The 16713-nt window shown below is 45.8% G+C and overlaps 1 protein-coding gene across 4 annotated transcripts in view; it reads left to right on the top strand.

Moving 5' to 3' along the window:
- Window positions 1-16713, top strand: part of esr2a (estrogen receptor 2a) — a 342469-nt gene that overhangs the window by 261769 nt on the left and 63987 nt on the right. For all 4 annotated transcript variants that reach the window (XM_072568010.1, XM_072568009.1, XM_072568012.1 and 1 more), the window contains exon 7: window positions 813-946. In XM_072568010.1, the coding sequence (XP_072424111.1) occupies window positions 813-946 (134 nt within the window). The remainder of the gene's footprint in view (window positions 1-812; window positions 947-16713) is intronic.

The following is a 16713-nucleotide window of genomic DNA, read 5'->3' as shown; positions in this document are numbered from 1 at the left end:
TGAGGGAGTGCCGCACTGTCAGAGGGTCAGTGATGAAGGAGTTCCGCACTGTCAGAGGGTCAGTGCTGATGGAGTGCCGCACTGTCAGAGGGTCAGTGCTGAGGGAGTGCCGCACTATTGGAGGGTCAGTGCTGATGGAGTGCTGCACTGTTGGAGGGTCAGTGCTGAGGGAGTACCGCACTGTCAGAGGGTCAGTGCTGAGGGAGTGCCACACTGTCAAAGGGTCAGTGCTGAGGGAGTGCCACATTCTCAGATGGTCAGTGCTGAGGGAGTGCCGCACTGTCGGAGGGTCAGTGCTGAGGGAGTGCCGCACTGTCGGAGGGTCAGTGCTGAGGGAGTGCCACACTGTCGGAGGGTCAGTGCTGAGGGAGTGCCGCACTGTCAAAGGGTCAGTGCTGAGGGAGTGCCGCACTGTCGGAGGGTCAGTGCTGAGGGAGTGCCGCACTGTCAGAGGGTCAGTGCTGAGGGAGTGCCGCACTGTCGGAGGGTCAGTGCTGAGGGAGCGCTGCACTGTCGGAGACTCAAAGCATCCTACTTTGTTGAATATTTCCCGTCTCTGACATTGAAAATAAAAAATGCTGAAAAGACTGTAGGTCTGAAAGCCTCTAATCCTTCACTATTTATCTTTTATCCTGTTACTGGGACCTGCAGCCCAGTTTTATTTCCTGCTTTGTTTTATTGAATGTGGCCCTCAATGAAATGGTTTACCTCAGGCCAGTCTCTGCTGCTTCTCCAGTCTCTCTCTGTGGACCTGAACACTCTCTATTGCCCTTCCCTGTCAATGCTAATGGTTTTCTCTGTGCTCTCTGTAGGGATGAGGGACAGTGTGTCGAAGGGATTCTGGAAATCTTTGACATGTTACTGGCAGCAACGTCCAGATTCCGGGAGTTGAAATTGCAGCATGAGGAATACCTGTGTCTGAAGGCAATGGTCCTCCTGAACTCCAGTGAGTAACTGCAAACAGCTTCCTGCTCTTTCGAAGGAAGTGCGCTCTCACGTGATTGTTGTAAATATAAAGGTGTACCTGAGGAGAAGGAAGGTGAGATTCCGGAGCTGGCTGGGATCTTTTCGGCCTGTTGATTTTGGAGGAGATCCTTGTCTGTGTTCACCTCAGGATCGGGGGGAGGGAAGGTAGTTGGTTGGGACACATTCTTGTCTGTAACTGAAGGAATCCTTTGGCAAATCTCCAGGGACAGCCATCAGCTCCATCCAGGGAGAGTTCCATTCACCCTTCATGCTCTCACCCAAGTTTCTGCGCACATGGTGCTCCGTTCCGTTTAGTCCTGCCTCTGGTAGACAGGGTAGTGAGGAACGAGTTTGGTTTCACTTGCTTTCATTGGTCAGAGCGTTGAGATATAGGAGCTGGCAGGACATGTTACAGCTGTACAGGATGTTGGTGAGGCCACATTTGGAATATTGCACACCGTTCTAGTTGCCTTCCTACAGGAAGTTAAAAATAACACAACACCAGGTTATAGTCCAACAGGTTTAATTGGAAGCACACTAGCTTTCGGAGCGACGCTCCTTTACCAGGTTGTCCCACAACCAGCGCTCCAAAAGCTTGTGCTTCCAAATAAACCTGTTGGACTATAACCTGGTGTTGTGTGATTTTTAAATTTTGTCCACCCCAGTCCAACACCGGCATCTCCGAATCATCCCTGTAGGAAGGATGTTATTAAACTGGAAAAGGTGCAGAAACAATTTACAAAAATGTTGCTGAGACTGGAAGGTTTGAGCGAGAGGGAAAGGCTGGGTTGGCTGGGTCATTTATCCCTGGAGAGTAAAAGGCTGAAGGGTGACCTTGTAGAGGTTTATAAAATCATGAGAGGAATAGATAGGAGAAATAGACAAGGTCTTTTCCCTGGGGTGGGGGAGTCCAAAAGGAGAGGGCACAGGTTTAGGGTGAGAGGGGAAAGATTTAAAAGGGACCTAAGGGGTAACTTTTTCACACAGAGGGTGGTACGGGTATGGAATGAGCTGCCAGAGGATGTGGTGGAGGCTGGTACAATTACAACATTTAAAAGGCATTTGGATGGGTACATGAATAGGAAGGGTTTGGAGGGATACGGGCCAAATGCTGGCAAATGGGACGAGGTCCGATTGGGAAACCTACTTGGTATGGACTAATTGTATGACTCTGATTGACTTCCACAATCTACTCGGAGAGCCATCCCTGAGAGGCAGCCTGAGAGGGTGAAAGGGCAGTGGCTGAGTGAGTGAGTGAGTGCCGGAGTGAGAGGGAGAGAGGAGGCAGAACAGGGGGATGTAACGGGAGGGCGAGGACAGGGGAAGACAGAGAAGATGTCAGACTATTGACAAAGTCTGGTGATTTCATCAGAGCTGAATTTCTGCCTGCAGTGATCTAGATTGTATGGAGAGTAAATTACATTCGACAGCATACAGATTAGGGGTGTACACGACACTGTGGGGTGTACACTACACTGTGGGGTGTACACTACACTGTGGGGTGTACACTACACTGAGGGGTGTACACTACACTGAGGGGTGTACACTACACTGAGGGGTGTACAGTACACTGTGGGGTGTACACTACACTGTGGGGTGTACACTACACTGTGGGGTGTACACTACACTGAGGGGTGTACACTACACTGAGGGGTGTACACTACACTGTGGGGTGTACACTACACTGTGGGGTGTACACTACACTGTGGGGTGTACACTACACTGTGGGGTGTACACTACACTGAGGGGTGTACACTACACTGTGGGGTGTACACTACACTGAGGGGTGTACACTACACTGTGGGGTGTACACTACATTGTGGGTGTACATTGTGGGTGTACAGTAGATTGTGGGTGTACAATAGGTTGTGGGTGTACAGTACATTGTGGATGTACAGTAGATTGTGGGTGTACAATAGGTTGTGGGTGTACAGTACATTGTGGCTGTACAGTAGATTGTGGGTGTACAATAGGTTGTGGGTGTACAGTACATTGTGGATGTACAGTAGATTGTGGGTGTACAATAGGTTGTGGGTGTACAGTACATTGTGGCTGTACAGTAGATTGTGGGTGTACAATAGGTTGTGGGTGTACAGTAGATTGTGGGTGTACAGTAGATTGTGGGTGTACAGTACATTGTGGGTGTACATTAGATTGTGGGTGTACAGTACATTGTGGGGTGTACAGTACAATGCGGGTGAGCAGTAGATTGTTAGCGTACGGTAGATTTGGGTGTACAGTCAATTATGGATGCGCAGTACACTGTGAGTGTACAGTACATTGTGGGTGTGCAGGACATTGTGGTTGTACGGTAGATTGTAGGTGCACAGTAGATTGTGGAGCTTACCGTACATTGTAGGGGTACCGTAAAATTTGGGTGTACAGTAGATTGTGGGTGTACGGTACATTGTGCGTGAACAGTATATTGTGGGGTTACAGTACATTGTGGGAGTGCAGTACACTGTAGGTGTACAGTACATAGTGGGTGTACACTACATTGCAGATGTACACTTGATTGTGGGGTGTACAGTCGATGATCATTGCTACTCACACTGTGTGTGATGTAGATTTTGGGTGGGCAATAGATTGTGGGTGTATAGTACATTGTGGGTGTACAGTACATTGTGAGGTGTACAGTAGATTGTGGGTATACAGTACATTGTGGGTGTACAGTAGATTATGGCTGTACAGTAGATTGAGGGGGTACAGTACATTGAGTGTACAGTAGATTGTGGTTGTACAGTACGTGGTGGGTGTACAGTAGATTGTGGGTGTACAGTAGATTGTGGGTGTACAGTAGGTGGTGGGTGTACAGTACGTTGTGTGTGTACAGTAGATTGTGGTTGTACAATACATTGTGAGTGTACAGTACATAGTGCGTGAACATTATATTGTGGGAGTGCAGTACACTGTAGGTGTACAGTACATAGTGGGTGTACACTACATTGCAGATGTACACTCGATTGTGGGGTGTACAGTCGATGATCTTTGCTACTCACACTGTGTGTGATGTAGATTGTGGGTGTACAGTAGATTGTGGGTGTACAGTACATTGTGAGGTGTACAGTAGATTGTGGGTGTACAGTAGATTGTGGGTGTACAGCAGATTATGAGATGCACAGTACATTGTGAGTGTACAGTACATAGTGGGTGAACATTATATTGTGGGAGTGCAGTACACTGTAGGTGTATAGTACATAGTGGGTGTACACTACATTGCAGATGTACACTCGATTGTGGGGTGTACAGTCGATGATCATTGCTACACACACTGTGTGTGCTGTAGATTGTGAGTGGGCAATAGATTGCGGGTGTATAGTACATTGTATAGTACATTGTGGGTGTACAGTAGATTGTGAGGTGTACTGTACGTTGTGGGTGTACAGTAGATTGAGGGTGTACAGTACATTGTGTGTGCAGTAGATTGTGAGGTATACAGTAGATTGTGGGTGTACACTACATTGTGGGTGCACACTACATTGTGTGTGTACAGTAGATTGTGAGATGTACAGTAGATTGTGGGTATAAAGTACATTGTGGGTGTACAGTAGATTGTGGTTGTACTGTACATTGTGAGTGTACAGTACATAGTGGGTGAACATTATATTGTGGAAGTGCAGTACACTGTAAGTGTATAGTACATAGTGGGTGTACACTACATTGCAGATGTATACTCGATTGTGCGGTGTACAGTCGATGATCATTGCTACACACACTGTGTGTGATGTAGATTGTGGTGGGCAATAGATTGTGGGTGTACAGTACATTGTGGGTGTACAGTACATTGTGGGTGTACAGTAGATTATGGCTTTACAGTACATTGTGGATGTACAGTAGATTGTGGATGTACAGTAGATTGCGAGGTGTACAGTGGATTGTGGGTGTACTTTAGATTGTGGGTGTACAGTGGATTGTGGGTGTACTTTAGATTGTGGGTGTACAGTACGTGGTGGGTGTACAGCGGATTGTGGGTGTACAGTATGTGGTGGGTGTACAGTAGATTGTGAGTGTACAGTACGTGGTGGATGTACAGTAGATTGTGGGTGTACAATACGTGGTGGGTGTACAGCGGATTGTGGGTGTACAGTATGTGGTGGGTGTACAGTAGATTGTGGGTGTACTTTAGATTGTGGGTGTACAGTACGTGGTGGGTGTACAGTAGATTGTGAGTGTACAGTACGTGGTGGATGTACAGTAGATTGTGGGTGTACAATACGTGGTGGGTGTACAGCGGATTGTGGGTGTACAGTATGTGGTGGGTGTACAGTAGATTGTGGGTGTACTTTAGATTGTGGGTGTACAATACGTGGGTGTACAGCGGATTGTGGGTGTACAGTATGTGGTGGGTGTACAGTAGATTGTGGGTGTACAATACGTGGTGGGTGTACAGCGGATTGTGGGTGTACAGTATGTGGTGAGTGTACAGTAGATTGTGGGTGTGCAATACGTGGTGGGTGTACAGCAGATTGTGGGTGTACAGTATGTGGTGGGTGTACAGTAGAGTGTGGGTGTACAATACGTGGTGGGTGTACAGCGGATTGTGGGTGTACAGTATGTGGTGGGTTTCCAGTACATTGTGAGGTGTACATTAGATTGTGGGTGTACAGTAGATTGTGGGTGTACAGTACATTGTGGGGTGTACAGTACATTTTGAGATGTACAGTACATTGTGGGTGTACAGTATGTGGTGGGTTTCCAGTACATTGTGAGGTGTACAGTAGATTGTGGGTGTACAGTACATTGTGAGGTGTACAGTAGATTGTGGGTGTACAGTACATTGTGAGGTGTACAGTACATTGTGGGTGTACAGTACATTGTGGGTGTACAGTACATTGTGAGGTGTACAATTCATTGTGGGTGTACAGTAGATTGTGGTTGCACAGTACATTGTGAGTGTACAGTACATAGTGGGTGAACATTATATTGTGGGAGTGCAGTACACTGTAGGTTTTTAGATTAGATTAGATTACTTTAGATTAGATTACTTACAGTGTGGAAACAGGCCCTTCGGCCCAACAAGTCCACACCGCCCCGCCGAAGCGTAACCCACCCATACCCCTACATCTACATTTACCCCTTACCTAACACTATGGGCAATTTAGCATGGCCAATTCACCTGGCCTGCACATCTTTGGACTGTGGGAGGAAACCGGAGCACCCGGAGGAAACCCACGCAGACACGGGGAGAACGTGCAAACTCCACACAGTCAGTCGCCTGAGGCGGGAATTGAACCCGGGTCTCAGGCGCTGTGAGGCAGCAGTGCTAACCACTGTGCCACCGTGCCGCCCAAAGGTGTACAGTGCATAGTGGGTGTACACTACAGTGCAGATGTACACTCGATTGTGGGGTGTACAGTCGATCATCATTGCTACACACACTGTGTGTGATGTAGATTGTGGTGGGCAATAGATTGTGGGTGTACAGTACATTGTGGGTGTACAGTACATTGTGGGTGTACAGTACATTGTGAGGTGTACAGTAGATTGTGGGTATACAGTAGATTGTGGGTGTACAGTAGATTGTGGGTATACAGTAGATTGTGGGTGTACAGTAGATTGTGGGGTATACAGTAGATTGTGGGTGTACAGTACATTGTGAGGTGTACAGTAGATTGTGGGTATACAGTAGATTGTGGGGTGTACAGTACATTGTGGGTATACAGTAGATTGTGAGGTGTACAGTAGATTGTGGGTGTACAGTAGATTATGGCTCTACAGTACATTGTGGGTGTACAATTCTGCGGGTGTACAGTAGATTGTGCGTGTACAGTAGATTGTGGGGTGTACAGTACATTGCGGGTATACAGTAGATTGTGGGGTGTACAGTAGATTGTGGGTATACAGTAGATTGTGGGTGTACAGTACATTGTGGGTGTACAGTAGATTGTGGTTGTACAGTACATTGTGAGTGTACAGTACATAGAGGGTGAACAGTATATTGTGGGAGTGCAGTACACTGTAGGTGTACAGTACATAGTGGGTGTACACTACATTGCAGATGTACACTCGATTGTGGGGTGTACAGTCGATGATCATTGCTACACACACTGTGTGTGATGTAGATTGTGGGTGGGCAATAGATTGTGGGTGTATAGTACATTGTATAGTACATTGTGGGTGTACAGTAGATTGTGAGGTGTACACTACATTGTGTGTGTACAGTAGATTGTGGGTGTACAGTAGATTGTGGGGTGTACACTACATTGTGTGTGTACAGTACATTGTGGGTGTACAGTAGATTGTGGGTGTACAGTAGATTCTGGGGTGTACAGTACATTGTGGGTGTACAGTACATTGTGGGTGTACAGTAGATTGTGGGGTGTACAGTACATTGTGGGTGTACAGTAGATTGTGGGGTGTACGGTACATTGTGGGTGTACAGTAGATTGTGGGTGTACAGTAGATTGTGGGGTGTACAGTACATTGTGGGTGTACAGTAGATTGTGGGTGTACAGTAGATTGTGGGGTGTACAGTACATTGTGGGTGTACAGTACATTGTGGGTGTACAGTAGATTGTGGGGTGTACAGTAGATTGTGGGTGCACACTACATTGTGGGTGCACACTACATTGTGGGTGCACACTACATTGTGAGGTGTACAGTAGATTGTGGGTGTACAGTAGATTGTGAGGTGTACAGTAGATTGTGGGTGCACACTACATTGTGAGTGTACAGTAGATTGTGGGGTGTACAGTAGATTGTGGGTGTACAGTACATTGATGGTATCCAGTAGATTGAGGGTGTACAGTACATTGTGTGTGTACAGTAGATTGCGAGGTGTACAGTAGATTGTGGGGTGTACAGTATATTGTGAGTGTACAGTACGTGGTGGGTGTACAGTGGATTGTGGGTGTACTTTAGATTGTGGGTGTACAGTACGTGGTGGGTGTACAGTAGATTGTGAGTGTACAGTACGTGGTGGATGTACAGTAGATTGTGGGGTGTACAGTACATTGCGGGTATACAGTAGATTGTGGGGTGTACAGTACATTGTGGGTATACAGTAGATTGTGGGTGTACAGTACATTGTGGGTGTACAGTACATTGTGGGTGTACAGTAGATTGTGGTTGTACAGTACATTGTGAGTGTACAGTACATAGTGGGTGAACAGTATATTGTGGGAGTGCAGTACACTGTAGGTGTACAGTACATAGTGGGTGTACACTACATTGCAGATGTACACTCGATTGTGGGGTGTACAGTCAATGATCATTGCTACACACACTGTGTGTGATGTAGATTGTGGGTGGGCAATAGATTGTGAGGTGTACACTACATTGTGTGTGTACAGTAGATTGTGGGTGTACAGTAGATTGTGGGGTGTACACTACATTGTGTGTGTACAGTAGATTGTGGGTGTACAGTAGATTGTGGGGTGTACAGTACATTGTGGGTGTACAGTAGATTGTGGGGTGTACAGTAGATTGTGGGGTGTACAGTAGATTGTGGGTGCACACTACATTGTGGGTGTACAGTACATTGTGTGTGTACAGTAGATTGTGGGTGTACAGTAGATTGTGGGTGCACACTACATTGTGGGTGCACACTACATTGTGAGGTGTACAGTAGATTGTGGGTGTACAGTAGATTGTGAGGTGTACAGTAGATTGTGGGTGTACAGTACATTGTGGGTGTACAGTAGATTGTGGTTGTACAGTACATTGTGAGTGTACAGTACCTAGTGGGTGAACATTATATTGTGGGAGTGCAGTACACTGTAGGTGTACAGTACATAGTGGGTGTACACTACATTGCAGATGTACACTCGATTGTGGGGTGTACAGTCGATGATCATTGCTACACACACTGTGTGTGATGTAGATTGTGGGTGGGCAATAGATTGTGGGTGTATAGTACATTGTGGGTGTACAGTACATTGTGGGTGTACAGTACATTGTGAGGTGTACAGTAGATTGTGGGTATACAGTACATTGTGGGTGTACAGTAGATTGTGGGGTATACAGTAGATTGTGGGTGTACAGTACATTGTGAGGTGTACAGTAGATTGTGGGTATACAGTAGATTGTGGGGTGTACAGTACATTGTGGGTATACAGTAGATTGTGGGGTGTACAGTACATTGTGGGTGTACAGTAGATTGTGGGTGTATACAGTAGATTGTGGGTATAAAGTAGATTGTGGGGTGTACAGTACATTGTGGGGTATACAGTAGATTGTGGGTATACAGTACATTGTGGGGTATACAGTAGATTGTGGGGTATACAGTAGATTGTGGGGTGTACAGTACATTGTGGGGTATACAGTAGATTGTGGGGTGTACAGTACATTGTGGGGTATACAGTAGATTGTGGGGTATACAGTAGATTGTGGGTATACAGTAGATTGTGAGGTGTACAGTAGATTGTGGATGTACAGTAGATTGTGAGGTGTACAGTAGATTGTGGGTGTACAGTAGATTGTGGGTGTACAGTACATTGTGGGTGAGAAGTAGATTGTGGATGTACAGTAGATTGTGGATGTACAGTACATTGTGGGTGTACTGTAGATTGTGGGTGTACAGTACATTGTGAGTGTACAGTACATAGTGGGTGAACAGTATATTGTGGGAGTGCAGTACACTGTAGGTGTACAGTACATAGTGGGTGTACACTACATTGCAGATGTACACTCGATTGTGGGGTGTACAGTCAATGATCATTGCTACACACACTGTGTGTGATGTAGATTGTGGGTGGGCAATAGATTGTGAGGTGTACACTACATTGTGTGTGTACAGTAGATTGTGGGTGTACAGTAGATTGTGGGGTGTACACTACATTGTGTGTGTACAGTAGATTGTGGGTGTACAGTAGATTGTGGGGTGTACAGTACATTGTGGGTGTACAGTAGATTGTGGGGTGTACAGTAGATTGTGGGGTGTACAGTAGATTGTGGGGTGTACAGTACATTGTGTGTGTACAGTAGATTGTGGGTGTACAGTAGATTGTGGGTGCACACTACATTGTGGGTGCACACTACATTGTGAGGTGTACAGTAGATTGTGGGTGTACAGTAGATTGTGAGGTGTACAGTAGATTGTGGGTGTACAGTACATTGTGGGTGTACAGTAGATTGTGGTTGTACAGTACATTGTGAGTGTACAGTACCTAGTGGGTGAACATTATATTGTGGGAGTGCAGTACACTGTAGGTGTACAGTACATAGTGGGTGTACACTACATTGCAGATGTACACTCGATTGTGGGGTGTACAGTCGATGATCATTGCTACACACACTGTGTGTGATGTAGATTGTGGGTGGGCAATAGATTGTGGGTGTATAGTACATTGTGGGTGTACAGTACATTGTGGGTGTACAGTACATTGTGAGGTGTACAGTAGATTGTGGGTATACAGTACATTGTGGGTGTACAGTAGATTGTGGGGTATACAGTAGATTGTGGGTGTACAGTACATTGTGAGGTGTACAGTAGATTGTGGGTATACAGTAGATTGTGGGGTGTACAGTACATTGTGGGTATACAGTAGATTGTGGGGTGTACAGTACATTGTGGGTGTACAGTAGATTGTGGGTGTATACAGTAGATTGTGGGTATAAAGTAGATTGTGGGGTGTACAGTACATTGTGGGGTATACAGTAGATTGTGGGTATACAGTACATTGTGGGGTATACAGTAGATTGTGGGGTATACAGTAGATTGTGGGGTGTACAGTACATTGTGGGGTATACAGTAGATTGTGGGGTGTACAGTACATTGTGGGGTATACAGTAGATTGTGGGGTATACAGTAGATTGTGGGTATACAGTAGATTGTGAGGTGTACAGTAGATTGTGGATGTACAGTAGATTGTGAGGTGTACAGTAGATTGTGGGTGTACAGTACATTGTGGGTGTACAGTACATTGTGGGTGTACTGTAGATTGTGGGTGTACAGTACATTGTGAGTGTACAGTACATAGTGGGTGAACAGTATATTGTGGGAGTGCAGTACACTGTAGGTGTACAGTACATAGTGGGTGTACACTACATTGCAGATGTACACTCGATTGTGGGGTGTACAGTCGATGATCATTGGTACACACACTGTGTGTGATGTAGATTGTGGGTGGACAATAGATTGTGGGTGTATAGTACATTGTATAGTACATTGTGGGTGTACAGTAGATTGTGAGGTGTACACTACATTGTGTGTGTACAGTACATTGTGGGTGTACAGTAGATTCTGGGGTGTACAGTAGATTCTGGGGTGTACAGTACATTGTGGGTGTACAGTAGATTGTGAGTGTACAGTACATTGTGGGTGTACAGTAGATTGTGGGGTGTACAGTAGATTGTGGGTGTACAGTAGATTGTGGGGTGTACAGTAGATTGTGGGTGTACAGTAGATTGTGGGGTGTACAGTAGATTGTGGGTGTACAGTAGATTGTGGGGTGTACAGTAGATTGTGGGTGTACAGTAGATTGTGGGTGCACACTACATTGTGAGGTGTACAGTAGATTGTGGGTGTACAGTAGATTGTGAGGTGTACAGTAGATTGTGGGTGCACACTACATTGTGAGTGTACAGTAGATTGTGGGTGTACAGTAGATTGTGAGGTGTACAGTAGATTGTGGGTGTACAGTAGATTGTGGGGTGTACAGTAGATTGTGAGGTGTACAGTAGATTGTGGGGTGTACAGTACATTGTGGGTGTACAGTAGATTGTGGGTGTATACAGTAGATTGTGGGTATAAAGTAGATTGTGGGGTGTACAGTACATTGTGGGGTATACAGTAGATTGTGGGTATACAGTACATTGTGGGGTATACAGTAGATTGTGGGGTATACAGTAGATTGTGGGGTGTACAGTACATTGTGGGGTATACAGTAGATTGTGGGGTGTACAGTACATTGTGGGGTATACAGTAGATTGTGGGGTATACAGTAGATTGTGGGTATACAGTAGATTGTGAGGTGTACAGTAGATTGTGGATGTACAGTAGATTGTGAGGTGTACAGTAGATTGTGGGTGTACAGTAGATTGTGGGTGTACAGTACATTGTGGGTGTACAGTAAATTGTGGATGTACAGTACATTGTGGGTGTACTGTAGATTGTGGGTGTACAGTACATTGTGAGTGTACAGTACATAGTGGGTGAACAGTATATTGTGGGAGTGCAGTACACTGTAGGTGTACAGTACATAGTGGGTGTACACTACATTGCAGATGTACACTCGATTGTGGGGTGTACAGTCAATGATCATTGCTACACACACTGTGTGTGATGTAGATTGTGGGTGGGCAATAGATTGTGAGGTGTACACTACATTGTGTGTGTACAGTAGATTGTGGGTGTACAGTAGATTGTGGGGTGTACACTACATTGTGTGTGTACAGTAGATTGTGGGTGTACAGTAGATTGTGGGGTGTACAGTACATTGTGGGTGTACAGTAGATTGTGGGGTGTACAGTAGATTGTGGGGTGTACAGTACATTGTGTGTGTACAGTAGATTGTGGGTGTACAGTAGATTGTGGGTGCACACTACATTGTGGGTGCACACTACATTGTGAGGTGTACAGTAGATTGTGGGTGTACAGTAGATTGTGAGGTGTACAGTAGATTGTGGGTGTACAGTACATTGTGGGTGTACAGTAGATTGTGGTTGTACAGTACATTGTGAGTGTACAGTACCTAGTGGGTGAACATTATATTGTGGGAGTGCAGTACACTGTAGGTGTACAGTACATAGTGGGTGTACACTACATTGCAGATGTACACTCGATTGTGGGGTGTACAGTCGATGATCATTGCTACACACACTGTGTGTGATGTAGATTGTGGGTGGGCAATAGATTGTGGGTGTATAGTACATTGTGGGTGTACAGTACATTGTGGGTGTACAGTACATTGTGAGGTGTACAGTAGATTGTGGGTATACAGTACATTGTGGGTGTACAGTAGATTGTGGGGTATACAGTAGATTGTGGGTGTACAGTACATTGTGAGGTGTACAGTAGATTGTGGGTATACAGTAGATTGTGGGGTGTACAGTACATTGTGGGTATACAGTAGATTGTGGGGTGTACAGTACATTGTGGGTGTACAGTAGATTGTGGGTGTATACAGTAGATTGTGGGTATAAAGTAGATTGTGGGGTGTACAGTACATTGTGGGGTATACAGTAGATTGTGGGTATACAGTACATTGTGGGGTATACAGTAGATTGTGGGGTATACAGTAGATTGTGGGGTGTACAGTACATTGTGGGGTATACAGTAGATTGTGGGGTGTACAGTACATTGTGGGGTATACAGTAGATTGTGGGGTATACAGTAGATTGTGGGTATACAGTAGATTGTGAGGTGTACAGTAGATTGTGGATGTACAGTAGATTGTGAGGTGTACAGTAGATTGTGGGTGTACAGTACATTGTGGGTGTACAGTACATTGTGGGTGTACAGTAGATTGTGGATGTACAGTACATTGTGGGTGTACTGTAGATTGTGGGTGTACAGTACATTGTGAGTGTACAGTACATAGTGGGTGAACAGTATATTGTGGGAGTGCAGTACACTGTAGGTGTACAGTACATAGTGGGTGTACACTACATTGCAGATGTACACTCGATTGTGGGGTGTACAGTCGATGATCATTGGTACACACACTGTGTGTGATGTAGATTGTGGGTGGACAATAGATTGTGGGTGTATAGTACATTGTATAGTACATTGTGGGTGTACAGTAGATTGTGAGGTGTACACTACATTGTGTGTGTACAGTACATTGTGGGTGTACAGTAGATTCTGGGGTGTACAGTGGATTCTGGGGTGTACAGTACATTGTGGGTGTACAGTAGATTGTGAGTGTACAGTACATTGTGGGTGTACAGTAGATTGTGGGGTGTACCGTACATTGTGGGTGTACAGTAGATTGTGGGGTGTACAGTAGATTGTGGGTGTACAGTAGATTGTGGGGTGTACAGTAGATTGTGGGTGTACAGTAGATTGTGGGTGCACACTACATTGTGAGGTGTACAGTAGATTGTGGGTGTACAGTAGATTGTGAGGTGTACAGTAGATTGTGGGTGCACACTACATTGTGAGTGTACAGTAGATTGTGGGTGTACAGTAGATTGTGAGGTGTACAGTAGATTGTGGGTGTACAGTAGATTGTGGGGTGTACAGTAGATTGTGAGGTGTACAGTCGATTGTGGGGTGTACAGTACATTGTGGGTGTACAGTAGATTGTGGGGTGTACAGTACATTGATAGTATCCAGTAGATTGAGGGTGTACAGTAGATTGCGAGGTGTACAGTAGATTGTAGGGTGTACAGTATATTGTGAGTGTACAGTACGTGGTGGGTGTACAGTGGATTGTGGGTGTACTTTAGATTGTGGGTGTACAGTACGTGGTGGGTGTACAGTAGATTGTGAGTGTACAGTACGTGGTGGATGTACAGTAGATTGTGGGTGTACAATACGTGGTGGGTGTACAGCGGATTGTGGGTGTACAGTATGTGGTGGGTTTCCAGTACATTGTGAGGTGTACAGTAGATTGTGGGTGTACAGTATGTGGTGGGTTTCCAGTACATTGTGAGGTGTACAGTAGATTGTGGGTGTACAATACGTGGTGGGTGTACAGCGGATTGTGGGTGTACAGTATGTGGTGGGTTTCCAGTACATTGTGAGGTGTACAGTATGTGGTGGGTTTCCAGTACATTGTGAGGTGTACAGTAGATTGTGGGTGTACAGTACATTGTGAGGTGTACGGTACATTGTGGGTGTACAGTACATTGTGAGGTGTACAGTACATTGTGAGGTGTACAGTAGATTGTGGGTGTACAGTAGATTGTGGGTGTACAGTACATTGTGAGGTGTACAGTACATTGTGGGTGTACAGTACATTGTGGGTGTACAGTACATTGTGAGGTGTACAGTAGATTGTGGGTGTACAATTCATTGTGGGTGTACAGTAGATTGTGGTTGCACAGTACATTGTGAGTGTACAGTACCTAGTGGGTTAACATTATATTGTGGGAGTGCAGTACACTGTAGGTGTACAGTACATAGTGGGTGTACACTACATTGCAGATGTACACTCGATTGTGGGGTGTACAGTCGATGATCATTGCTACACACACTGTGTGTGATGTAGATTGTGGGTGGGCAATAGATTGTGGGTGTATAGTACATTGTGGGTGTATACAGTAGATTGTGGGTATACAGTAGATTGTGGGGTGTACAGTACATTGTGGGGTATACAGTAGATTGTGGGTATACAGTACATTGTGGTGTATACAGTAGATTGTGGGGTATACAGTAGATTGTGGGGTGTACAGTACATTGTGGGGTATACAGTACATTGTGGGGTATACAGTAGATTGTGGGGTATACAGTAGATTGTGGATATACAGTAGATTGTGGGTGTACAGTACATTGTGAGGTATACAGTAGATTGTGGGTTATACAGTAGATTGTGGGGTATACAGTACATTGTGGGGTGTACAGTAGATTGTGGGGTATACAGTAGATTGTGGGGTGTACAGTACATTGTGGGGTATACAGTACATTGTGGGGTATACAGTAGATTGTGGGTTATACAGTAGATTGTGGGGTGTACAGTACATTGTGGGTTATACAGTAGATTGTGGGTGTACAGTACATTGTGGGGTGTACAGTAGATTGTGGGGTATACAGTAGATTGTGGGGTGTACAGTACATTGTGGGGTGTACAGTACATTGTGGGGTATACAGTAGATTGTGGGTGTACACAGTAGATGGACTGGGCTGTGATCACAACTCTCTGTAATTTTTTGTAGTCCTGGGCGGAGCAGTTTCCATACCAGGCAGAGTTGATCCAGATAGAACACGTTCTACGGTACATCTGTAAAAGTTGGTGGTTTTAATACATCTTTCTTTGGACAATCAATGTGTCCATCTTCCTGTGGAATTGGAACACGTGCGTGCTGACCAGGGAAGTACAGAATTCCCTCTGGGATAAACTCGCCGTTCTGAATCCCTCTCACTGAGATTTCCAATGCTTTGCTGTTGGGCTAGTGCAATCTGATGCATCGTTGTTGGGCTGAAATGCAATCCTCAGATTGCCTGGGCATTTCCCCGATGCTGCCTCTATCTGGTTCCTTTTCACTCTCACTGTTGGGGTTGCTCTGGACATTCACCCAGACCTCAGTCCGGGTCCAACAGCAGCCGTTCCCCTCCAGAGGGAGCTCTTGTCTCAGGTGGACAGTCTCTCACTGGTAACGCTTCAGGCTCACTGCCTTTATTCCTGATGAAGGGCTTTTGCCCGAAACGTCGATTTCGAAGCTCCTTGGATACTGCCTGAACTGCTGTGCTCTTCCAGCACCCACTAATCCAGTCTCTCCCTGGTGCCTATCCTATTCCCTTCCTCATCGCCGTGTGGCTGGGTGACCCCCAGGTCAGAGCTGGTGTGGAGATGGAATGGATTTGGGACAAAACCCCACCGGGACCAAACGGGAATCAGTTCTGGGGTGCACCCCTCTGGGGTCCGGAGCAGCCCCTGGTAAAGGGAGGTTTAAACTGGCGTTCCGATGTCAGGACAATCAAACCACAAACCCACAACACACTGGCTCTCCCAATCCCTCATTTACTGTCCGTGCAGTGCCCGTGAGGCACACTGACCCATTGTAATTTCAGAACCGTAGCTGGGAGGTTTTTCTCATTCATTTGTGGGACATGGGCATCGCTGGCTGGGCCCAGCATTTACTGCCCGCCCCTAGTTGCCCCCTTGAGAAGGTGGGGGTGAGCTGCCTTCTTGAACCGCTGCA

Source organism: Chiloscyllium punctatum, chromosome 4, assembly GCF_047496795.1.
Source record: "Chiloscyllium punctatum isolate Juve2018m chromosome 4, sChiPun1.3, whole genome shotgun sequence".
Taxonomy (NCBI): Eukaryota; Metazoa; Chordata; class Chondrichthyes; order Orectolobiformes; family Hemiscylliidae; genus Chiloscyllium; species Chiloscyllium punctatum.
This window is presented reverse-complemented; position numbering and strand designations above follow the sequence as displayed.